The sequence below is a fragment of the Pistacia vera genome, unplaced genomic scaffold, assembly GCF_008641045.1.
Source record: "Pistacia vera cultivar Batoury unplaced genomic scaffold, PisVer_v2 Contig601, whole genome shotgun sequence".
NCBI lineage: Eukaryota > Viridiplantae > Streptophyta > Magnoliopsida > Sapindales > Anacardiaceae > Pistacia > Pistacia vera.
In genome coordinates this window covers 503,276-528,516 of record NW_022196448.1, presented here as the reverse complement: position 1 = coordinate 528,516, position 25,241 = coordinate 503,276, and the positions used below count along the sequence as shown (strand labels likewise).

Below are 25,241 nucleotides of genomic sequence, written 5' to 3'. Positions count from 1 at the left end.
AGGGAACTGTTATGAGTTACAGTACAGTACAGCTAAGGCCGCGATGTTCTGGAGGAGGTTCAGGCATGAAAAAAAGTGCAGTAAACTTGATAGAGCATATCTGCTGAACTGTTACGAGTTGCAGTACAACTAAGGCCGCGATATTCTGGAGGAGGTTCAGGCATGAAAAAAGTGCAGTAGACTTGATTAAGCATATTTTAGCAGAAAAAAGTGCTGATGCATGATACATTGACACTCAATGAACTTAATAGTTCCCAAGAAAACTGTACCTGTGATATTGCATATGCCCACGGAGAGTACATCCCTGCAAATCTTTCTCGATACATGACAGATCACTCCATTGAAACATACGGTAATACTAATATGCAGTTACACCAAAGAAGATCACAGAACTACAATCCCCACCAAGTAGATTGAATAAATTCTGCTGGTTATTTCTGGAAAACTTAAACAAGTCATACAAGCCGTAAACTCTTGGCCAATGAAGATTAAAATATGAATCTTTAGAAATTTTTTTTTTTATCTGATGTCAACGGCTTATTTAGTATCTAAACCGCATTGACTATTCTACAATGCAACCTAACTTCAGTATTGCTGAACTCCTAGGATGTACTTGTATTTTAAGAAAAATAAAGGAAGATAAACTTACAATTCTTGTCCTTGGTTCCAATACATTGCACCAAAAAGCAAAGACTCAAAAAATGTTTGCAACAGATGCATCAAATTATATGAAGGACTTCTCCAGTAAGACAAGTTTTGCTTCCATAGCGAAGATTTGAATTGTCCCCAACCACTTTGTGCAAAGGAAGTTAGAGAGTGCAGATCTCCTGAACCAGGTGGTGGAATACTCAAACTGCTTTGCCTGCTCTTTGTTATTCCTACAATTCGTGTAATTAAAATTTTACACCAAGTTCAGCTTCAGCAGATGCAGATGTGACTTCTAAAATCCATGTTGCCGGATTATAGTTGTCTCTAATTTTTGGTACTCCAGGTATACTCAGTTAAATAAAAATGACAAGAGTTGTAAGTATATTTCAATATCTTTAGAAGGATTCTATTACTATTTATATAAAAAAATGGAGAGAAGGGGAGGGTATTCAATAACTTTACATGAGTGTTGTCCTAATTCTCCACAGTAGATTACATGCCCTAGCAAATGTTTCTTGAACTTCTGGATAACCATTGATTTTTATTTCACCCTCAATGTAGCCATTTGTTTTTCTCCCAGCAAGAACATCAAGAAGAGTAGTTTTTCCAGCTCCACTAACCCCCATCAATGCTGTAAGAACATCAGGTCTGAATGTGCCTGTGATATTACGGAGAAGTTGCAATCGTTTCTGAGCAAATCCACGTTTTTTCATCGCCTGTGAACAACAGTTCAAAAGAAAACAAAAATATTATGGCTCAGAATATCCTTCAACGATCTGGATGTTATAGGAAATAATGTATCTGCAGGATTAGTTACCACAGGGGTGTCAACGTAGTAATTCACATCCTGAAATGTAATTGCTAACGGTTCAAAAGGCAAGACCATCCTGCCTGTTGATTGAAAATATACAAGGAACCAATCAAATTGTTAATTAGATCCAAGGAACTGAATCTTGAAACACTATGAACTGAAATGATAGCACTAGGAGCAGAACCTTTGGTGGATCCTTTATTAGTAGTCCTTGGCTTTTCTTCTAGATATGCACTTAACTCCTGGAGGAAGTCTGCAATTGCTTTCCTTTCGGGACACCTGAAACCACATCCCTCAAAAAATTCTAGAACACTTTCACGCGGACCATGATACACAATTTTCCCCTCTGCCAATAATATAAGGTCATCAAAGAGGTCAAAGGTTTCTGGTGATGGTTGAAGAAGTTACCACTATGGTTGCATCAGTGATATGCACCAGCTGTTGAAGACAAGCAACAATCTGAAATGTGGTAGAAATGTCTAAACCATTTGTTATTTCATCCATAAACAATGTGTTCATCGGACCTACTATAATCTCCTCTGCAGAATTTGAGTAATTTCTTTGTTAAAATTTCATCTGAAGATTAGATTTATTGAAAAACAAAAGAACACCCTCCATTGTCCCAAATCTGATCTTGGCATCAGTACCTGTTGTCAACCTTGTTCTCTGACCTCCAGAAACACCACTTCTCATAGCATCTCCTACCATTGTGTCGGCGCAGATATTAAGGCCAAGAATCTGAGAAGCAAAGAAAGCAGCAGGCCTACTAAATGAGAAAGCATTATATGAATTTGACAAAGAAATATGCTTTCAGCTCTATTAATTAAAAAACTTTTAAAATGTAATCTGTTTGAAGATTTTCTTCTAGTCCTCTGACAGAAATTGCCTGTAACAACAAAATATAATCATCAGCATTGCAATGCATAACTTCACAATTGCGATAGGCCCATTCACGATGCACAAATAACTCAACTCATTATCGGGAGGAAAAAGAAAATTACAGGGAAGCTCTTGCTTACCTTCATATAAGTATCTATATCTGGATCTGGGACAATTCCTGCCTGTTCTCCCTCAAACTGATTTTAGACATAAGCTCTTCACAGATTAAAAAAAAGCAAGACCAATACCTGTCTTCATGGCAACAAGTACAACCTCACTCTTACCTCCAACCTTCAATGGAGAACAGTATCATATGTGGGTTGTTAAGATGAAGGCTTACCTAAGAGGTCAGAGCTTATGGCGTTACATAGAAGAAGAGAAGCATCCGCCACAGTTGGGGCCAAATCCAACCTTGAATCAAATAAGAAACCATGAAGAAGAAACTGCAAAAGCTCCAAGAGCTCTGTCTCATATACATGCTACTGTTACGGATCAAGTCTTCACAAGGATAATGGCTTGTGAGACAGCAAAGGAAGCTTGGGACAAGCTCAAGGAAGAATTTGGAGGAAGTAGTCAAACCCGAAATATGCAAGTCTTGAACTTAAGGAGAGAGTTTGAGACATTAAAAATGTAAGAAGCTGAAGTGGTTAAGGAGTATGTTGATAGATTAATGAATGTGGTTAACAAGATAAGTTTGCTAGGGGATGAGATAACTGATAAACGAATTGTAGAGAAGGTATTGGTGAGCTTACCCAATAGGTTTGAATAAAAAATCTCATTTTTGGAAGATTCCAAGGACATGTCTCAGATCACCTTGATTGAGCTTGTTCATGCACTTTAAGCTCAAGAGCAAAGAAGGAAGTTGAGGCAAGAAGACAGTGGTGAAGCAGCATTGGTTGTCCTGCATAAAGGCAAGCCAACTCAAGGAGGAAACAAGAAACATATTGGAGATAAGAAGAGAAAGGAGAAAGCTAGCAATCAGTGGAACAAACCAGGTGGATTGAGGGGTTTTCCACCATGTTCTCACTACAAAAAGAAGAACCACGTAGAGAGTAAATGCTAGTTCAGACCAAATATTCAATGTAGGGCATGTAAAAAATTTGGCCACATTGAAAAGGTCTGCAAAAACAAACCACACCAGCCAACATAGCAAGCCAGATGGTTGAAGATCTGCAGCAAAATTCAGAGTCAGAGCAGCTGTTTGTGGCCTCCTACTATGCTGCTCAGTTTAATGCTTAGGCTTGGCTGATTGATAGTGGGTGTACCAATCATATGACACCTGATCTGGATAATTTTGTAAGCCTAGACCAATCATACTAGTCAAGAGTAAAGGTTGGAAATGGTGACTATGTGAAGGTTAAAGGTAGAGGAGATGTGGCTATGCAGACCTTGACGGGTACAAAAATCATTACCAATGTTTTGTGTTTGTTCTTGAAATAAATCAAAACTTGCTTAGTGTAGGACAGATGCTTGAAAGAAACTATAATCTGCATTTTAAAAATCAATCTTGCACAATATTAGACAATGAGGGTAATGTGATGATGTATGTAAAAATGGTGGGAAAGAGCTTCCTAATTGAGCTGAAAAAATCTAAATTTCAAGCCATGTCCGTAAATTCAGATGACACAGACCTATGGCACAAAAGGTTTGGTCATTATCATTAGGCTGGTCTTAACAAATGAAGCTTAAAAACATGGTTCACAACTTACCCAAAATAGAAGAGAAGGAAAGTTTGTGTAATGCATGCCAAGTAGGGAAGCTTAGCAGACCTGCCTTTCCAACAAGCTAGGCCTGGAGGGCTATTGAAAAACTTTAATTGGTACACACTGATGTGTGTGGACCGATGTAGACCTCATCCCTGAGTGGATCCAAGTATTTCACCTTGCTTATTGATGATTACTCAATGATAACTTGGGTATACTTTCTAAAACAAAAAAAAAAGTGAAGTTGCTGCTGTGTTTAGGAGGTTTAAAACTCAAGTTGAAAACCAAGCTGGTGCAAGGATAAAGGCTATGAGAAGTGACAATGGGGGTGAATATACCTAATGGGAATTTGAATCAATATGCAGGGATGCTGGAATTTGGCACTAGTGTAGCAGTCCTTACGCTCCTCAACAAAATGGAGTGAGTGAAAGGAAAAATAGAACAGTGATGGAGATGTCAAGATGCATGTTAACTGAAAAAAGTTTGCCAAAAGAGTTGTGGACAGAATCTGTAAACACTAGTGTATACTTGTTGAATAGGCTTCCAACCAAGGCTTTAAAAGATCAAACTGCATTTGAAGCATGGTATGGAGTCAAGCCTCAAGTGAATCATTTTAGAATCCTTGATAATATCTGTTATGTCCTCATACCAGCCATCAAGAGATCCAAACTTGATGACAAAGCAAAAGTTGGAATCCTAGTTGGTTACAGCTACCAATCCAAGGCATACGGAATCTATATTCCGGAGTCTAAGAAAGTGGTGATTTCTAGAGATGTGAGAGTTGATGATAGGTCAGTTTGGAACTGGGAGGAGAAGAAAATTCAAAAAGATGCAAGGCCACAACAAAGGGAATTAGATGTTGACCAATCTAATAGAGCCGATTCTGATGCAGAAGAAGAAACATCAGTTAGAGGGACTAGATCTCTTGCTGAGATTTATGGAAGATGCAATGTAGCTATACTTGAACCATCATCCTATTCAGAGACAGCCAAGTCAGAGGCATGGAGAATTGCAATGCAAGAGGAGTTGTCCATGATAGAAAAGAATGGAACATGGAAGCTTGTGGACAGACCTACCAATAGAAAAGTGATCCAAGTTAAATGGATCTTTAAGAGAAAATTGAATCCTGATGGTTCAGTTTTGAAGCACAAAGCAAGACTTGTTGTCAAAGGCTTTGCATAGCAACATGATGTAAACTTTCAAGACACATTTGCACCTGTTGCTAGACATGACACAATTTGGTTAATCCTTGCATTGTTAGCTCAATTCAAGTGGAAAGTTTACCAAATGGATGTCAAGTCAGCCTTCTTAAATGGTTGGCTTGATGAAGAAATTTATGTTGAGCAGCTTGAGGGACACGAAGTTAGAAGGAAAGAAGATAAAGTTAATTTGCTAAAGAAGGCTTTATATGGCCTAAAACAGGCTTAAGGGCTTGGTACAACAGAATTAATGAATACCTGGTTAGCCTAGGATATGCAAGAAGTCCAAATGAGCATACTTTGGATGTGAAGAAGTTTAATGAAGATGTGATCATGGTCTCCTTGTATGTAGATGATTTGCTGGTGACATGAAACAATTCCATTTAGGTTGAAGAGTTTAAGAAGGCAATGCATAAAGAGTTTAAGATGACTGACTTGGGAGAGATGACTTATTTTCTTGGAATGGAAATACATCAATCTCAAGATGACATTTTCATATGTCAAAAGAAGTATGCCAATAAGATGTTGAGGAAGTTTGGTATGGACGGATGTAAATCAGTTGGCACACTTTTGGTGCAAAACCGAAGGTTGTGTAAACAGGATGGAATAACCCTGGTGGATGAAACAAAGTATAGAAGTTTGGTTGGGAGTTTGCTGTATTTAATAGCAACAAGACCTGATCTAATGTTTGCCATTAGTCTCCTATCTAGATTTATGAGCAAACCAAGTGGGAGCGTCTTAAAGCAGCCAAGAGAGTGCTGAGGTTTATTAGAGGGACAACAAATCATGGAATATGGTACAGGAAGTTTGAAAACTTCAGATTGGTGGCTATGCAGATAGTGATTGGGGTGATTCTTGTGATGATATGCGAAGCACATCAGGATATGTTTTCATGCTGAATTGTGGAGTTTTTTTTGCTGGTCTTCCAAGAAGCAAGAAACAGTGGCTCAATCCACTGCAGAAGCTGAATACATATCAGCTGCTGCTGCAGTAAATCAAGCCATATGGTTAAGGATATGCTGAATGATTTGGAGGTGAAACAATGTGAGCCTACTGAAATTTTTTGTGATAATAAATCAGCTGTAGCTATGACAAAGAATCCAGTCATGCATGGTCGAACTAAACACATAAAAATCAAGTTTCATGCAGTGACAGATGTTGAGCAATGCAGGGAGATCAGATTGACTCACTATAGGGGAGAAGATCAATTGGCGGATATTTTTACAAAGGCTCTATACAAGTCCAAGTTTGAAGATCTTAAGCTTAAACTTGGTGTCTCAAGCAAAAATATCAAGGAGGAGTGTTGAAGTGATGATATTTTGCTTGAAACAAATTGTTTTCTGATTGTTAATTAAAGCTGGAAAATTGGCGGCAAAAAGCAGAATTTGGAGTGGTGAAGATTGGCCTGGAAGCAGTTCACAGAAGCTGGTTTGTAGGCATGCTAAAGTGATTGTTTTTGGTGGATTCATCACACATTAAGCTGCCTACTTTATTTCATGTTAATGTGATGTAATTTGAGTTGCTAAAGATGTATGGTTAGGATGTATTTTGATATTATATGTTTTAATGTTAGGTACAACAGTGACATTAAGTTGTATAAACTTTGTTGTTTCTTAATGAATGCATTGAATTGAGTCTTCCACTCTCTCGTCTCTTCTTTCTTCTTTGTTCTCTCCCGTGCACTTGGTCTGTGTTCTAGCTCCAATAACCAACAGAGGCCTCACCTATTTATACAAGTTTCTAGTCAACTTCCTGTCCATTATGACTAGAAACTTGTATAAATAGGTGAGGCCTCATTTTGGCCATACCAACCCAACTATGATTTTTGAAGCAACAAAATTAAGATATTTTTTGAAGCTCAAGATCTTTGGGATATTGTTAATGATGGTTTCGTAATCCTAGAAAATACTGACACTCTGTCCGCTCAGCAACGCAAAGATTTTAGAGAGAAGAAGTAGAAGGATGCAAAGGCCCTCTAAGCATTCTTCAATAAGCACTATCGAGAGCCACGTTTGAATCATTACGAGATATGCTACAACTTAGTAAAAATGCACATCAAGGAGAAATGTATAAATGTGATGTGCATTGAGGCCCAATAAGAAGAATATTCGAGAATTATTCTAGTAATCACCTTATTGGGTCTCCTTGATTGCTTAGAATAATTCTCCTTATTGGGTCTAATTGGGCTCAAATGCACATCACATTTTATCACTTCTCCTTGATGTGCATTTTACTAAGTCCTAGCATAGCATATCTCGTAATGATTCAAACTTGACTCTTGGTAATGCTTGTTGAAGAATGCTTAAAGCCTTTGCATCCTTTTGCTTCTTCTTTTTGAAATCTTTGCACTATTGAGACGACAGAGTGTCTGTATTTTTTGGGATTACGAAACCATCATTAACAATATCCCAAAGATCTTTGGCTTAAAAAAATGTATTCATTTTGATGCTCCAAAAATCATAGTCATCCCTATCAAAAAAGGGAAAAATGAATTGCTAGACTAGGGTCTGCCATTAGGTTGATAGTTTAATACTATGCCCAATAGATGATCGAATGCAACTCTGATACCACTATTAGAAATTTGATTTGGTGGGAAAAGTAATTGCTAAACTAGAGTCTGCCATTAGCTTGATAGTTTAATACTACACCCAGATGATCGAATGCAACTTTGATACCACTGTTAGAAATTTGGTTTGGTAGGAGAGGAATTTGGTGGGAGAGGAAGAACTTCACTTGTTTAGGAATTCTAATATTTTATTGATTCTTAGTTGCTTGTAGGGGTGAGCATGGGTAGCGGGTAGAACCAAAACTTGTGGGTAAAACTGGAACCTACCCGGAACCGACATTGTGCAGGTAGGTTCCGGTTCCATTTTATTGGAATTGACACTGTGCAGTTCCGGTTTTGGTTTTGGGTTTGGTTCCGGTTCCTACAGGTTTTAGAACTGGAACCGAAACCTGGGAAAAGAACCTGAAGCGGGTACCCGACTTGGAACTTGTTTGTGTTTAAGTTCTGATTGAGAAATTTTATGTGAATTGTGATGAATTGATTGAATTTAAGTGTTTCCTAGAGATTAGAGGATTTATGAGTCACACTGGACACAAATGAATAAGTAATCAAAAGTTAAAAACTACTAAATGTTGGTTTTCTTAATTTGTTAGGGGTGTATTTGTAAACTTTTAAAGTATTTTTGTTATTTTTAAACTAATAAGGGGATAATTAATTTTTTACTGGATACTTGGGTAAGGAATCAGAACCTGCATTTCAGGTTCATGTTCCTTGAATATAAGAACAGGAACTGACAAGTTCCAGTTCTTTTTTTTGGGAACCTACACTATGCGGTTTCGGTTCCTGTTCTCTCAAAAAATGCAGGGTACCTGGAACCGCTCACCCCTAGTTGCTTGGGTTAGTTTGGCCCAAACGAGGCCTCACCTATTTATACAAGTTTCTAGCCATGATTGATGAACGACTAGGATTAATTCTATCCAACGGTTGTAGTTAACTTCCTAGAAAAGTCAATCAAAATATATTTGATATTTCTACTCAAATATCTAGATATCTACAAGGCATCAAAATATCTCCTAAAGATATTTTTAAAGAGGCTATTAAAAGAATTCTAGAATATTTAAAAAACGAACAACCTACCTTAGATTAGTCATAATGACTATTAACTAATTGCTAAACAAAGCAACTAATCACAAAAATATAGAAAAAAACAATACTAGTTTTATAAAGATACATACAAAAGGGGTATATAAAGACAATCTTTACCTTTGATTTTCATGATTTCTCTCTCTATCTTTCTCTTTTTTCGTTTTTTCTTAGTTTTTTTCTTTTGAATAATGTCAGTTTATAACACCCTTTATATGGGTCTTTATAAGGATAACATTTTTCTATAGAAAACACACCTCACATGAGGCTGCCCAAAAGTTAAAACAAAACCATCAAATCTTCTACCAATACAAATCAATAGGAGCAAAGAAACAAACAAAACACCTTCTCACTCTTCCCACAACATGCCGCCCAAACCAGTACAACAAAACAGGAAGAGAGAAAAACAAGAGTTAGAGCACACTTATACAAACAATGGATAGCCAAAAATTGATGCGATCTTAACACAATAATATGTGATGTGACAGGTATCCTGTAAAATGTTTACTTTATTTAATGAAAAAAGGGGCTTTGTGAATCTATTCTATTTGAACTTTGAATTAATTTAAATTCAATTCTGAAAATACTTACAAGCACGCCTTTAAGAGAATTCCATACTGTAGGAAGGGGCTTTCCATGAACTACTTCACATTCTGCTTCCAGGCTCAAGTTTTTATATCTCACTTCTACCTTAGGCAATTCTATGCCGACACTGCATTAACAACAAACAAAATGACATAGATTCTTTTGATTATGATTCGAAAATAATTGCAGAAACTATATTATAATAAAAATGTTCAACAAAAACTGCTTTCAAAGTTGAAAATTGATGCTACACTATATTTGAAAACTGTTCTCTAAAACATTTCAACCAAACATCATTTCATTGAGTCCATTATTCTTCCCCCCCCCCCCCGCCCCCCCCAAAAAAAAAAAAAAAAAAAAATGTAACTGGATTCTAAACCAAACTAAATCTTAAGTTTTTATCTATATGCAATAACATGGATATAATGAAAAACAAGATGACACTTACTTGCCATATTACCATTGTTTAAATATCCAACTCGTTGTGAGACCCGGCAAGATGATCGGGTCACAGGTCGACTGATCCAACCAACTGGATCCATGACATCAACAACAAAATTATTTTTAAAAAATTGTAAATTATTCTCTTAAATTTTAGTATATTACAAAATACCCCTAATCAATTTATTTTAAAATGCCCAAAAAAATTATGAACTAATCCCTAAAGTTTTGAAATATACATCCATTAAAATTACAAATTATCCATATAAATTTGAAATATAGCAAAAACCCCCTGGAATCTAAACCAGACCGGAGAGACTGTTGGGTCCAGGTCCGATCGGTCCGATTCGGGTTTTAAAACATAGAGTATTACTGAGTCCATTGTTTTATGATTCGAGAATAATTTATAAACTAAACTAAATTTAAAAATATGAACACTCGTATTTAGAGTTGAAAACAGATGTTACAATGACCTATTGGAAAACTGTTTTCTAAAACATTTCAACCGATCGCATCAAATCCTATGTCTAATTAAGTAGACTTTGTCTACTTTGAGTCCAAGAATTGACAATTGGTGATATAGTGTGTTTACTTTGACTTGAATTTAGGTATCATTTTTTCATACGAGTTAGGAGTACCAATTTGAGCGAAGGGGATGCGCGGAGCCTATTATTTGAGGTGGTAAGAAACAAATCGAAACTGCATCAAATAAGGTGACTATGATGAGACATAATAATAATCATAAATCTTCCAACCCTACTAACTCTTCCAACCCCACTGAACGAGGTGGATAAGGGATATTACAAAAAAGTCATTTCATTAAGTCTACTGTTTTTGTAAGTAAATTGGTGGGTAAACGCAACGAAAAACAAAAATATTTTCCATCGATTACTCTAAATAACCCAAGATCAGGGTCTAATATGTATATATTTTTCATGCTTAAATTGAAAAGAACAAATATAACAATAATCCAAATAAGGATCAGAAATTATACGCACGTTTAGAAGCTCCTTCAAATATCTATGAACGTGATTTCGTTACCGATCCAAGAATAAGATTGAACTCACATCGTCCACATGAAGAAAGTACAACAGAGACCAAAGATTGATTTTGTTAGAATCAATCCTTGGTTTTAAGAAATCAAGAAACCTGTGAGGTAGAGTATAGAGAATAATAAGAGAGAAAAACTCTCTCTAAAACTCACTCATGGAAACAAAAAAATGAGGGAATTCATACAAAACCTAACTTTTGCTTTCCTTACGTGATAAAGCAAAATATCAATTCCACCCCCAAAGTTTAGCAACAACCCAAACTTAGGTAAAATTACTATAGGTCCCTATTTAATTATTTAGTTAAATATTAATATTAACTTCAATAATTAAACTTGTAATTTTGCTAAATAATTCCAACAATAAAATTGGACACAGGCTACAATCTCAGTAAATTTAATTGCACAACAAAATTACCAATATGCCCTTTTATCCAAAAGACAAATATATCCTTCCATAGTTAACCATCCTTAAACTGTCTTCTTAGCGTGTGACCCGTAGGCTCCTCATCATACCGACGATGAGTAGTATCGCGATTGGTACCAATCAATCGTCTCACTATACACAAACCAAGATTGGCCTCTAGTAAGACATCATAGTCATCTGATAGATTCAGATTCAACAAAATAGCTACTTGTCAAAGATATGGTTACCGTGCAATCAAATCACTTCATCATCTATTATCTCATCGAGACTGAGGTATAGAAATAGTGTCAACCTTAGTTATCCTCGATATATTTGTATTCAATTACTGGACCAATGACCGGAATAATAAATTAGATTGAATAACAACTCAATCCCACTATGATCACAGATTTAGTGTCATTGTCATTAACTGAATTGTGTCGTGAGATAACTTCTCCCATACCCGAGAGTGATGAATCCTCTGTCAATCCACCATAGTCTTGATACACTCCTCGATGCAGTCAATCACTACTGTATTGATAGCTTTAAATAGAACTACGTTGGGCTAGTATCAAACTACACCAATAGATGCACAAGGTGCTTCGGTGATCTCAAGTCTAAGGATCACATGTACCACCATTCGTTAAAGAATTTGTTCTATAAACACTAGGGTTACCATCTATATAGAATCCTCTAGTAGGTCAATTTAGTGAACTTGCTTATAACAAACACCCATGTGTTGCACCAGGTTGTCGGCAAACAACCTTGACAAGTGAGATCAGTCATTGCCTTTCGACAAGGTTGTTTAGCACTATGATAGCCTTATCGTATTATCTGTGTCCTTGGTCAGAATAATACTGGGACTATGGACATTTCTAGAATTGCCACCATATGTGCTCATAGGGTTTCTACTATCAAGATTTAAAGCACTTGATACATTCGTTACGGTTCTACTATCCTAAGAACATATATTAATACATACAACTATGATTTACATGATATAGTAGAAAATGTTTTTTATTGATTAATAAACATCATTATAAAGAGTTAATTTTACAATAATTGATTGGCTCTAGGGCACCTTCTCCAACAGTTTTCAAAACCAAAAAAATTGGGCTTAATTCTAAATCAGACCAACCACAACATAAATGCAGTGAAGAAACAACTAATTATATAACACTTGCTAATCTATCCTTTCTCTGATCTTCCTCAACAACCGGAGGTTATCATTCTCAATTTGTTTGAGGCGCTTTTCGATGAAGACATGGGGTTCTGGAGCTTCAAGCTTCGTAACATCAATGACTTTCTTTCCACCATTTTTATCAAACAAAGAAGTTCTGAGCCGATCAAACGTAGGCAACCGCTGGATTTCAGCCCATTGCAGTGCGTATTCATCGGTTCCTAGAGACATTTCTGAAGCAGTTTCCACTAGAGGAGCCATTGCATATTTTACTTGGTGAGAGAGAAAGAGAAAGCTTCAGGTTTTGGAAGCAAAATCATGTTGCATGCGTATAAATATAGTATTTTAAGCATGTGGTTGTAGTAGAGTCAATTTTATTTTGGAAAGTTCCAAAGCGAGAAAGCTTATATAAAAGGGTTACAGTATCAAGGTAACGTTGCTTTTAATGATAAACAATTCTTAAATCGAGAGATGAGATTATATAAAATTTTTACAATATTGAGCTAACGTTGCTCCAATAAACAACTCATGAACGAAGGAAGATTATACAACAGGTATATAGTATCGAGCTACTGTTAACCCTTCAGTGATAAACTGTTCTTGAACTGACATTCGAGGGTCATTACTACTTACTAGGGCAATTTTACTCTTTAATTATTTTAATTTTTCCATGTATAAAAGTTGGTGGGAGGATTTTTAGATCCTTAATAATTGTTTATGCATTATATAATTGCTTCACTTTATGGCTTATTTATTTAGCTATTTGTATACAAGTTGTGTGAAGTCAGCGCTCGCGCGCCAGCGTGCACTGCTGGACGTGTTAGTCTGCGCGGGTCCTCAACAGGGGCGGATCAGATGGTTTTTTCCAGTTCATTGGCTGTTTTTTCGGCCATTTCTGATTTTTTTGAATGTTTCGACAACCCAAGGCATAAAGGAAAAATAAAAAAAAAATTTGTTCGGTGCCTTGGGCTTTTGGCGTTAGGTGTGGAGTCTTTGCCTTTTTCAGTTCGAGGAAAGGTGGTTGTCGGGTTTTTGTCACCTATTTAGGCATTGTGTTCTGGCTCTTTTTGGTTTTGATCTTAACCGAGGGCATGACTTGAGATAGGAAGAGTTTTTTTTTTTTTTGTTTGTATTTACATAATCTTATATAGGTTATTTTTGTGGGTCTTAACTCAAGAGATTGTCCTGAGGTAGGTTATAATCACATTTTATACATTCTTTTTCTCTTTTCTAATGAAAATTTACTTACTAAAAGCAAAAAAAAATGGCATAGTTTATATATAGTGTGATATTATTATTTATTAGTATCTTTATTTGTTAATTACATGATGCAAAAGTTAATTAGTTCTGTAGTATTATTTTTAGTTTAATATGACAAATGAATGTTGAATTGACAAAAAAGGAAAATTCACGCGTATTTCTATATTTTGACAAGAGTTGGTAGGAGTTAGTAGGAATTTGCGAACTACCACATGTGGAATTTAGTCTTTTTCTGCTTCAAAATCTTGATTACTAAACGACTTCGATATGCAGCTGTCTGCAAAATAAAAAAAAAAATGTAAAATGTAATACTTCTTTTAATTACAATGAATTGATGATGATAAAATAGTGTAAAAAAATTAAGTAGATATGACCTAATCTTAAAAAAATTGTTGATAAAAGTAATTGAAGCAGCAACTTGGCTTGTGGTCAGATGACATAACTTTGGGTTACCAGAAGTCTTATGTTCGAGTCACACAAAATAATCATCTATCATATTTGTGATTTACGTGATCTATTGGACTTGTAAGGTATTCAATTGACTTCATGGATTAGTTGAGGTGTACGTAAATTAGCCCGAACACCCTGGTGTTACCACCAAAAAAAAAAAAAAAGAAAGGAGTAATTGAAGTGCTTTGTAATAAAGTTTTTTGACACATAGTTCTACATAACATTTAAAACGATGGGTAGAAAATACTCAAAACACTTTACGGCCGGGTACGTCTTGTAACACTTACAAACAAGAAAAAAAACATTTTTAAACTTTGAAGTGTTGAAAATGAAAAACACTTTCAACTATGATCCATCTTTTATAACAAGATTGCCCTTGACTCACGTTTTTGGTCCTACTTAAATGATAAAAATTATGAATTAACACGGGTCATTTTTAATTCAAGCTCCTACCAGGAACCAGCCCTGTGGCCCTCACAAGGTTGGCTATGGTTCTAAAAAAGAGTAAATGACATATTCCTTCCCAAGGTTTGACGAAATCACAAGTAGTACCACTAGTTTTATTTATTCTAGATTTCCACCCTTAAAGTAACAGTGTTATGAATTTTTAGGGTTTAGAGGGTGCAATTACCATAATGCCCTTAACCCTAAATTAATAAATTATGTTTTAACCTCTAAATTAGTAGAATTACAAAACTTACCATTTTATTTTCAAATTATATCAAAAACACCCTCGGTCACTATACACCCTCGTCGGAAACAGTCCGATCTAGGCTGTTTCCGACGACGTCGAACCCCCTGGTCACCTCCATCACCTTCCCCATAGTCCTTCGTCCAAAACCCCTCTGGTTCCTGACTCATTTGCCCCTTTAATCGCCGGCACTGTTAGGCTTAGGTTTTCGGTGTTCTTCACCTGATTCCGGTCAATTCTGACGGTGAAAATCCAATTGGACACCACCAATGCAACCACCGTCCCCAAATCTATAAAACCCCTATGTCCCCGGCAACCGTTTCGTTGTCATTTGCCGGCTGAGAGTTCGTGTTCATTGGCCGTTTTTCGTTGCCGTGGCCGGAGATCGGCGAATGATGAGGGGTTATGAATAGTATGGTTTTGTAGAGGGGAGGATGGGGGTTCAAATGGTGATGACAAGGGTGATTTTGGGTGGAAGAATCACCGAAAAAGAGTGAAAAACGTCTGGAACGATGGCTGCTAACGTGCGCCGGCCATGTGAAATGACCAATTTACCATTTTACTGTTACATCAAACGTTTTTCCGTCACTTTAAGGGTGAGAATCTGGAATAAATGGAACCAATGGGACTAACTTGGGATTTCGTCAAACCTTGGGTGGGAACATGTCGTTTACTCTCTAAAAAATCAGAATTGTTATTGTATGGTTCCGGTTTCAATTTCACTATTGTAGGAATCGAAACTAGAATCGAGAACCGAAACTGGAATTGGAATCGAGAATTGGAATCGGAACCAAGACCTAAGTAGGAACTGAGACTTAACTATAATTTTTGTAAACTTTTGAGTGTGTATTTGTCATTTTTTTTTTAATAGTAGGGGGCTTACAAATTTACCCGAAGTTAGAACGAACTTCAAGGTCCGGTTCCATGGGGTTTGTGTGGATACCCTGACCCGTCCACCCCTAATTATTGGCTTATACTGCATGGAGTTGATTCTTTTGAACATCAATAAATAAAAATAAAAACAAAAACAAATATAAATATAAAAATGAGCAAATGATGAGATTTGATATCGCAAATTTATAAAATAATTGTATCTATCTAAACATGCTTTTGGTTGGTTCTTGAATCATGAACTATAAATTACATTTATATTATTTAAAACATTTCTAGAATATCAAAACTAGTCATTCTCTCTTCTAGACGTCTCTAATTTTATAAAATACGGATTAAAAACTATGTAGAAAAAAATTTATACGTAAAGTTTTTTCTCACGAAGTCTATCAAATGTCACATATTATTATCTTTTAATATGAAAAAAATTATATTTGTTTAACTGTTATTTAATATTTTTATTTGTTTATGGAGCTGAATTACTAATAATAAATCATGACATTAGTAGTATATTTCAATAAATTTTACTCAAAATTTAATAATTAATAAAATAGGAATGATATATCATCGTAAGTTTTTTTTTTAATTATTTTTTAGCACATATATATCTTGCGAAATTCATGATAAATTAAATAAATTGGTATGTATATTTATATATTAATTAACTAAGTGATTAAAAAAAGGTTGACATTTGCTTGTGTCAACGTGTGCATTTCAATAAATAAATTCTCTTCATCTTTTCTTAATCAAGTCTCATAAATAATTAAGCATATTATATTCTTCACCAATGATTGATATAGTTAAAATAATATTCTCTGAAAAGATAAATTAATTACTAACACAGGATGTTGTTGTTATTACTAAATTAATCTGTAATTAATAATTAACTCATTCAAGAAGTTGTCTTGCTCCTAGTGTCTTCGATCATGATATCTTAATTCACTTTTGACTTTAATTATATTTGAACGTGATAAAGATGGGAAAATCTTTATAGAAACTACTTTTAACTAAAACATTATTCTTTCTTTACACATTGAAAACAAGATACCTCCATGCCTGGTTGAGTGTGCAAGACAATGATCCATGCTTGTTAATGTGGTCAAATTTTAATATATTAGTGGGAATATATTACGATACGGGAAGAAATATTATCTCCAGTCAGACAATATTTATCTAATTATAGTTCTATATTGGTTGTTTATAAATACAGCTATTGTATGAAAAACCTATTTTTTTTAATGCTATCAAAAGATCATCTAGAATATAATGAATAATTTTATGTAGCGTTTAAACAAATAACCACATGTTCTAGAATTTTAGATAATATTTTCTAGCATGCCAGATAAATAAATAATTATGACCAATGAAATGGTAAAGATTGTTTTTCTACAATTGACTTTCTATCCATTTTTCATTGAAATATTTGCAAGTATTTCTGTGTATGCATGCAACATATTTTTCTTTTAAAAAGCTGAGAACTTCTCCAACTCGAAGTAAGATATGCCATGGGGCATGAGCATGGTTTTGGAATTTAATTCTCAAAAGTTAAAAGAGACTAATCTTATTAATACAAGTTCAGAAAAATATTTAAAATATTGTAAATTCATACAAAAACATTTTTTTTCTTCAAACTTTTTGGTTCACTGTTCGATCATTCTTAATTATTCCTTCGATACCTCCTTAGTTACAGCAATTCCAAACTCATCCCACGGCTCAAATGGGTGGTTCAGAAATGTTTCTGGGCACTGAGCTGGACGATAATGGCGACGAATATGCCTCCCAGTGGGCTGCAGTTGAGAGATTACCAACTACTGATAGGTTGAGATTATCTTTGTTTGATAAAGATGGTGACAGAAACTCAGTTCATGAACATAAAGCTGAAAAGAAGGTGGTTGATGTCACCAAGCTTGAAGCTCCAGAACGCCACCAGCTCATAGAAAAGCTCCTCAAACATATTGAGAATGACAACCTTCGGTTGTTGAGGAAAATCAGGGAGAGAATTGACAAGTAAGTGTTCTTGTTAATTTTTCCATTGTTAATTTCACTGTAAAGAGTCTGGTTCTTGTCAGTTTCACTATTTCGTGTAATAACTAGTTCAGCTGGTTACGGATATACAAGTTAAAGGTCTCATGATTGAATCGTGTTCGTATCATGTTTAAATATCTCGAGTTTATATAAAAGTTTTATTCTCGAGATTGAATCATGTGCATATCAGGATTCAAAGGGGTTTGGTTTAAATTTAAAAGTTAGAAAAAATATATAAAAAAGATGTTTTCATGCATGAGTTTTGACCACTAACTTTTTTATTTTATCGTACTAACTAGTTCAGTTGGTTAAATATCTTAAGTTTCTACGAAAGGTTTTTGGCCTCAAGAATCCGAGATTAAATCACATTTAGGGTAAAAAGGTTTGGTTTAAATTTTGTATATTTGAAGATATATATATTAGAAAAATTGTTTGATGTGCAGAGTTGGAATAAAATTGCCCACAGTAGAAGTGAGATACAAGAACTTGTGCGTGGAAGCTGAGTGTGAAGTAGTTTATGGGAAGCCTTTGCCTACAATATGGAATTCTTTTAAACGGATGATTCCTGTAAGTATCTTCGAGAATTGAGTAAAAAAATTAATATTTAACAGTAAAAATTCATAGATATCATGTTTCGTATCTTATATTTTTAGTATTGAGTTTCTACTTGGTTAGATCTTAACTGTTTATAATGAATGCCGTTCGCATTGTCCTGCAGGACCTTTCAAAGGTATTGGGTTCAACTTCTCATCAAGCCAAAATAAGCATAATTAAAGATGTTAGTGGGATCATAAAACCTGGAAGGTAAGCTATACAAACTTAATTTGTTTCAGCTAGATTACATTTGGAATAAACTTAAGTGGGGTTGTTTGATTTTGTTACAGGATGACATTATTGCTGGGTCCTCCAGGATGTGGGAAGACTTCCCTTTTAAAGGCTCTCTCAGGAAATCAGAAGAATTCTCTCATGGTAACATGCTATAATGTCTTGCTAAACAAGTGATTTTTGTATTCAATTTCCAAATAGATTATTTCAGGAAATTGATTTTATGTTAGAACATAAGTTTTCAAACTGGCGCAAAGGTTTCAGGATTGATGGAGATGGATTGGAAAGGGCTCTGGTCACTTATGTTGTTTTTGCCTCTCAATTTTTGTTCAATAGGTTTCAGGAGAGGTTTCTTATAATGGATACAAACTAGAAGAATTTGTACCACAGAAAACATCAGCATATGTAAGCCAATATGATGTGCACATTCCTGAGATGACTGTGAGGGAAACTCTTGATTTTTCTGCTCGTTGTCAGGGCGTGGGAACTCGAGCAGGTATGTTTTCTTGGATGCAACATTGTGCTAAACTGGAACGTAACATTCAGTGTATGAAAATGGCATTAAAAAGTGTAATGTTTGCTTCTGCCTATGAAGAACTTATGTCGGAAATCAGTAGACGGGAGAAGACCGCAGGAATTGTCCCGGATCCAGATATAGATACATATATGAAGGTAAACGAGATTTGCCAGTAATGTCCTTTTTTCGTCCTTCTTGTGTGCTTATGCTTGCCATGCTGATAGATGTAGCTCTTTTGTACAGGCAATTTCTGTCAAAGGCCAAAAAGAAAACCTTCAAACAGACTACACTTTGAAAGTAATTTTCATTAACAGAGACAAAATAACATTTCCTTTTCACATTCATGAAATGCTTTATCACTTTATACGCCTATTGTTTCCTTTGCTTCTCAGATTCTTGGACTTGATATTTGCGCCGACTCACTGGTGGGAGATGCCTTGAGAAGAGGCATTTCTGGAGGTCAGAGAAAAAGATTGACAACAGGTACAAAGGCCAGGAAGTAAATGTTTTCTCAATTTTCAGTATATGTCAACTTCTGGTTGAATTTTAACCAAGGAATTGTACTCAAATTGTGCAGGGGAGATCATAGTAGGTCCCGTAAACACTTTGTTTATGGATGAAATAACAAATGGGTTAGACATTTCTACCACATTTCAGATTGTTGCTTGTCTTCAACAATTGGCGCATATCAATGATGCTACCATACTGGTTTCACTTCTTCAACCGTCACCAGAAACCTTTGATCTCTTTGATGACATTATACTAATGGCAGAAGGGAAGATTGTGTATCATGGTCCGCATGAAAGTGTTCTAGGATTTTTTGAGGGTTGTGGGTTTAGGTGTCCTGAAAGGAAAGCAGTTGCTGACTTTCTCCAGGAGGTAAGTGCATTGCGCAACTTCCAATGAGCTTCCTTTGCATACTCAGATTCTAGTACTTCACTTTTCGATAATTTGTCTTCCTGCAGGTTATATCAAGAAAAGATCAAGAACAATACTGGTTCCACACTGAAATTCCCCACAATTATATTTCAGTAGATATGTTCTCTAGGAAATTCAAGGAATCTCCTCTCGGAAAGAAGCTTGATGAGGATCTCTCAGTGCCATACGATAGATCCAAAAGCCACAAGGCTGCTATATCCTTCAGTGTGTATTCTCTTTCGAGATGGGAACTATTTAGAGCTTGCTTGTCCAGGGAGTTTCTTCTCATGAAGAGAAATTCTTTCATCTATGCGTTCAAAATAAGCCAGGTTATTATTTGCTATTTCTGCATTCTTCGATTGCTTTGATTAATGAAAATTGTTTGATCATTTATGTCACTGTTAAGCTATTTTTTTTCTGTGAGCAGCTTGTCGTGATTGCGTTAATCACATACACAGTATTTCTGCGTACTAGAATGCACGTTGGTGTTGTTGATTCAAATTACTACATAGGAGCCTTGAATTTTGCCCTTTACATAATTGTTGCTGATGGGATTCCAGAGGTTGCCCTGACTGTATCGCGACTCGCAGTTTTCTGTAAACAAAAAGAGTTGGGTTTCTACCCAGCTTGGGCTTATGCAATTCCAGCTGCAGTTCTAAAGCTTCCTCTTTCATTTATGGTAACTCTTGTCTGGACATGTCTTACTTACTATGTCTTCGGATACAGCCCAGAGTTTAGTAGGTGAGTAACATGTTATAGCCGTATGCTTATGATTATACTTGTTCATCCGCAAAATCCTTTTGAAGTGATTCTATTTGATAATTTGCAATGTTGTTAGGTTCTGTCGCCAGTTCATTTTGCTTTTCGCAATGCACGCAGCTTCAATATCCATGTTCCGTCTTCTAGGTTCTATGTTTCACACTCCGGTTACTGCTATTGTAGCTGCAAGTTTTCTTTTACTACTGATCTTGTTATTTAGTGGCATTACAATCACAAGATGTAAGCTTATTCATACCTCTTCTTTTATCCGATTAAAGGTTATCAACAAATTGGATAACCTTAAGCTTATTTTATTGGTTTCAGTATCCATGCCGAAGTGGCTGAAGTGGGGGTTCTGGGTTTTCCCGCTGACATATGGACAAATAGGCCTCACTATAAACGAGTTTCTTGCTCCACGATGGCAAAAGGTGAGTCTCTCACACACCAAGTTATATATGGCATTGCAATAAGACAGTATATCAAATTTTCATTCTTTTTTGTAGCCTTTGTTGGGGAATATGACAATGGGGAGAGAGATACTGGACAGCCGTGGACAAAACTTTGATGGATATATTTTCTGGATAGCACTTGCTGCCTTGATTGGGTTCTCTTTACTTTTCAACACTGCGTTTGCTCTGTCCTTGAGTTTCAAATGTAAATTCATCGTCCTCAATCATTACTGTATTTTTAGCTTAAGAGATGGATCATACTTTCTTATTCACCCCATTAATGCTCATTCAGCTTCAGAGTCCTCTCGCGCTATTATTTCACATGAAAAGCTTGCTCAGATACAAAGAGCTGAAGATTCAAATGATGGAGCGTATATAGAAGAAAAACCAAGGAGTACTAATAAAGAATCCGCAAAAGGTTGATTTATTTGATTGCTCAAGTTTCTACTTGTTCTTCTCTTCATCGCGTTTTCGGATTGTGTTCCTTGAATTTCATCCATAATTTTACGGTTTCCTTCACTTGTGTCAACCAACAGGCAGGATGGTCTTACCTTTTGAACCTTTAACAATTACATTTCAGGATGTGCAATACTACATTGACACCCCTGCGGTAATTAGTCCTGTATAAACATTCTTCCATGTAACATTTAGAGCCATAGGATCATATAACATTTATATTTTCTTTTCTTTGAAATTGTGGGCACAGGCAATGAAAAAACGGGGATTCACTCAGAAAAAGCTGCAACTTCTTCGTGATATTACAGGTACGTTCACGCCTGGTGTTCTTACAGCATTAATGGGTGTTAGTGGAGCTGGAAAAACTACTCTTCTTGATGTTCTTGCTGGAAGAAAAACAAGCGGCTATATTGAGGGGGAAATAAAGCTCAACGGTTATCCTAAGGTTCAAGAAACATTTGCCAGGATATCGGGTTATTGTGAGCAAACCGACGTGCATTCGCCACAAATCACTGTAGAAGAATCTCTGCTTTTCTCTGCTTGGTTGCGTCTAGATCCTCAGATTGATGCGAAAACTAAGAGAGTAAGACTATTTTTGTGGCATCTGATGTATAGTCCCAACTGCATTCCTGAGATGAATTGTACTGAAACTTCTGTAGCATTTTTATCTGTAGGAATTTGTGAATGAAGTCCTTGAAACCATTGAGCTCGATGGAATCAAGGATTCTTTAGTCGGCATGCCAGATGTTAGTGGTTTATCAACTGAGCAACGCAAGCGGCTTACAATAGCTGTAGAGCTAGTTGCTAATCCCTCGATAATTTTCATGGACGAACCTACAACAGGTCTAGATGCTCGAGCAGCAGCTATTGTCATGCGAGCTGTGAAGAATGTTGCTGATACAGGAAGAACAATAAACTGCACCATCCATCAACCAAGTACTCACATATTTGAAGCATTCGATGCGGTACAAATTTCTTTCTCCCTTTAGATATTGAAATTAAAGTTGTAATGTCCATTGAACTATGAAATTGATGTCCATGATCCTTTCATTGTCACTGCAGTTGATTCTTCTGAAATCTGGTGGCCGCCTAATCTACTGTGGACCGTTGGGACAACACTCATGCAAAGTTATCGAATATTTTGAGGTTAGTTCTTCATGAAAGTGTTTGCATCTTTTTCAACCCAATAAATGAATCCTGCCAATGATGTTGGACTGTTCTTATGATGTTTTCTTAACAGAGCATTCCAGGGGTGCCAAAAATTAGAGATAATTACAATCCGGCAACATGGATGTTAGAAGTCACTTCGGTATCTGCTGAAGTAACACTTGGTGTAGATTTTGCTCAAATATACAGGGATTCTGCTTTATATGTGTGAGTTCCATTACTGTGATTATTGACTGTTGTTGTATTGTGCCTTTTTCTCTTTGGCTAGAGTTGTTCAATCAAAACCTTCGCTAATTATAACTGGTGCCTGGAAAAAGACATATTTCTTTCATAAAAAGATTTTGCAAATGACATTTTTTTTGTACACCTTTTGTAGGAATAACAAAGAGCTTGTAAAACAGTTGAGTACTCCACCTCCTGGTTCAAGAGATCTGCATTTTCCTACGTCCTTCGCGCAGAATGGATGGGGACAGTTCAAATCTTGCTTATGGAAGCAAAACTTGTCATACTGGAGAAGTCCTTCATATAATTTGATACGTCTATTGCATACATTTTCTGCATCTCTGATTTTCGGTGCAGTGTATTGGAACCAAGGACAAAAATTGTGAGTTTCTATGAAGTTCGCTTCCTTTTTCATTTATATGCAAGTTGTGTTAGATAAGCAATTGCTGATAAAGTGTTCTAAATCAATTCATGTTCAGGAATTCTGTTAGATCAGATTTAGTACAACCATTGGCAAATATTTAATGGATATCTAACTAGCATATATATTTTAAATTTTACAGAAACTACCAGCAGAATTTGTTCAACATACTTGGTTCGATGTGTGGTACTGTGATCTTCTTTGGCATAAGTAACTGCATATCAGTACTACCATATGTCGCAACAGAGAGAACTGTTATGTATCGAGAAAGATTTGCAGGGATGTACTCTCCGTGGGCTTATGCATTAGCACAGGTACAAATTTCTCATAAACTATAGAATTCTTTTACTTAGAGATCAAGGCATCATCCGTCAGCTCGTATTTTTTACTACCTTGTGACTTCTTTACCATCTGTTGTATCAATTTTGCAGGTGATCATTGAGATACCTTATGTATGCATTCAGACAATCATGTTTGTCATCATCACATACTCGATGATCGGATATCATGTATCAGTATATAAAATTTTTTGGTACTTCTACGCGATGTTATGTACGCTGATGTACTATACTTATCTGGGAATGATGCTTACATCTTTGACACCAAACTACATGGTAGCTACAATGCTGGCTGCAGCCTCCTTCTCCCTGCTCAATCTATTTTCGGGATTCTTTGTTCCTCAGCCGGTAATAGCATCATAATACTTATTAAAATTTCATACAATTATTGGTACTCAAAAGCCTATTTAGATCTTCTTGTGTATTTTGCAGCACATTCCAAGGTGGTGGGTTTGGTTCTATTACTTAATGCCTACCTCTTGGACAATCAATCTTATGCTTACTTCCCAGTATGGAGATATCGACAAGTTTGTTACGGTATTTGGTGAAGTCAAAACAGTAACCGCCTTCTTGAAAGATTATTTTGGGTTTCACCATGATCGCTTAGCCCTTTCAGCAACTGTTCTTGCTATCTACCCTATAGCTTTTGCTTCTCTTTTTGCCATTTTTGTCTGGCGGTTGAACTTTCAGCGTCGGTGAATGACTCAAAACCACTCCCCTGAGCTTGTGAATGTTGCATAGACAATACACCATAAGTGTTTGTATTGTTTGGATTATAAGCCCTCAAATCAATTAAATTGAATATTTGTTTTTTAAACCAAACTTAACTGCTATTCATATATGCCATAATATCATTCATTCTCCAGTTATAATGAATATGATTTATTTTTGCAAATCACAATCTCAAATAGACTTGACGGTGTATCTCGAAGGTCTTGCAGCATGACATCTCGCCGTTTGAATTTTTCGGGGACTTACTAGTTGAAACCAAAAATAAATGATTAGTATTACAGATGAGACTGAACATAGAATAGTATCTACTGTGGATTTTGGTGTCAATGGAAATAAGCAGCACTTCCAGATGATTGTGAAAGACATAATCTGATGAATGGTGTATACTCAATGAAATAACCTTTGCAGCCCTTATAAATTGTCTCCTTATCAATTATCACTTTCAATATCAATGAACAGACAAGGAATATGAGAACAGAAAAACTGAAAGTATGCGGCAAGGCGATTGTAGGATGGGAAAATTTTCAATTTCTTGATCCATTAGTAAAAGGATATTGGTCGACACAAACAG

The 25,241-nt window shown here is 35.9% G+C and overlaps 1 protein-coding gene and 1 pseudogene across 1 annotated transcript; one reads left to right on the top strand and one right to left on the bottom strand.

Moving 5' to 3' along the window:
- Positions 1-25,241, bottom strand: part of LOC116110409 — a 42,210-nt pseudogene that overhangs the window by 668 nt on the left and 16,301 nt on the right.
- LOC116110390 (pleiotropic drug resistance protein 3-like) lies at positions 17,367-24,797 on the top strand. Its single transcript, XM_031396618.1, has 24 exons — positions 17,367-17,848; positions 18,310-18,433; positions 18,585-18,670; positions 18,751-18,835; positions 19,028-19,187; positions 19,287-19,363; positions 19,452-19,505; positions 19,601-19,691; positions 19,786-20,087; positions 20,174-20,455; positions 20,554-20,867; positions 20,965-21,125; positions 21,210-21,313; positions 21,389-21,539; positions 21,627-21,752; positions 21,871-21,944; positions 22,041-22,373; positions 22,465-22,755; positions 22,853-22,936; positions 23,031-23,164; positions 23,334-23,561; positions 23,743-23,914; positions 24,032-24,286; positions 24,371-24,797. The coding sequence occupies exons 1-24, from the start codon at positions 17,559-17,561 to the stop codon at positions 24,635-24,637; spliced, it is 4,245 nt and encodes a 1,414-aa protein (XP_031252478.1). The 5' UTR covers positions 17,367-17,558; the 3' UTR covers positions 24,638-24,797.

Bases quoted from the DNA above. Each gene is read 5' to 3' on its own strand.
- LOC116110390 (XM_031396618.1), top strand. From the start codon at position 17,559: ATGGGTGGTTCAGAAATGTTTCTGGGCACTGAGCTGGACGATAATGGC. The intron at 17,849-18,309 runs GTAAGTGTTCTT...TTTGATGTGCAG, and splicing joins ATCAGGGAGAGAATTGACAA to AGTTGGAATAAAATTGCCCA. The intron at 22,756-22,852 runs GTACAAATTTCT...TTGTCACTGCAG, and splicing joins TATTTGAAGCATTCGATGCG to TTGATTCTTCTGAAATCTGG.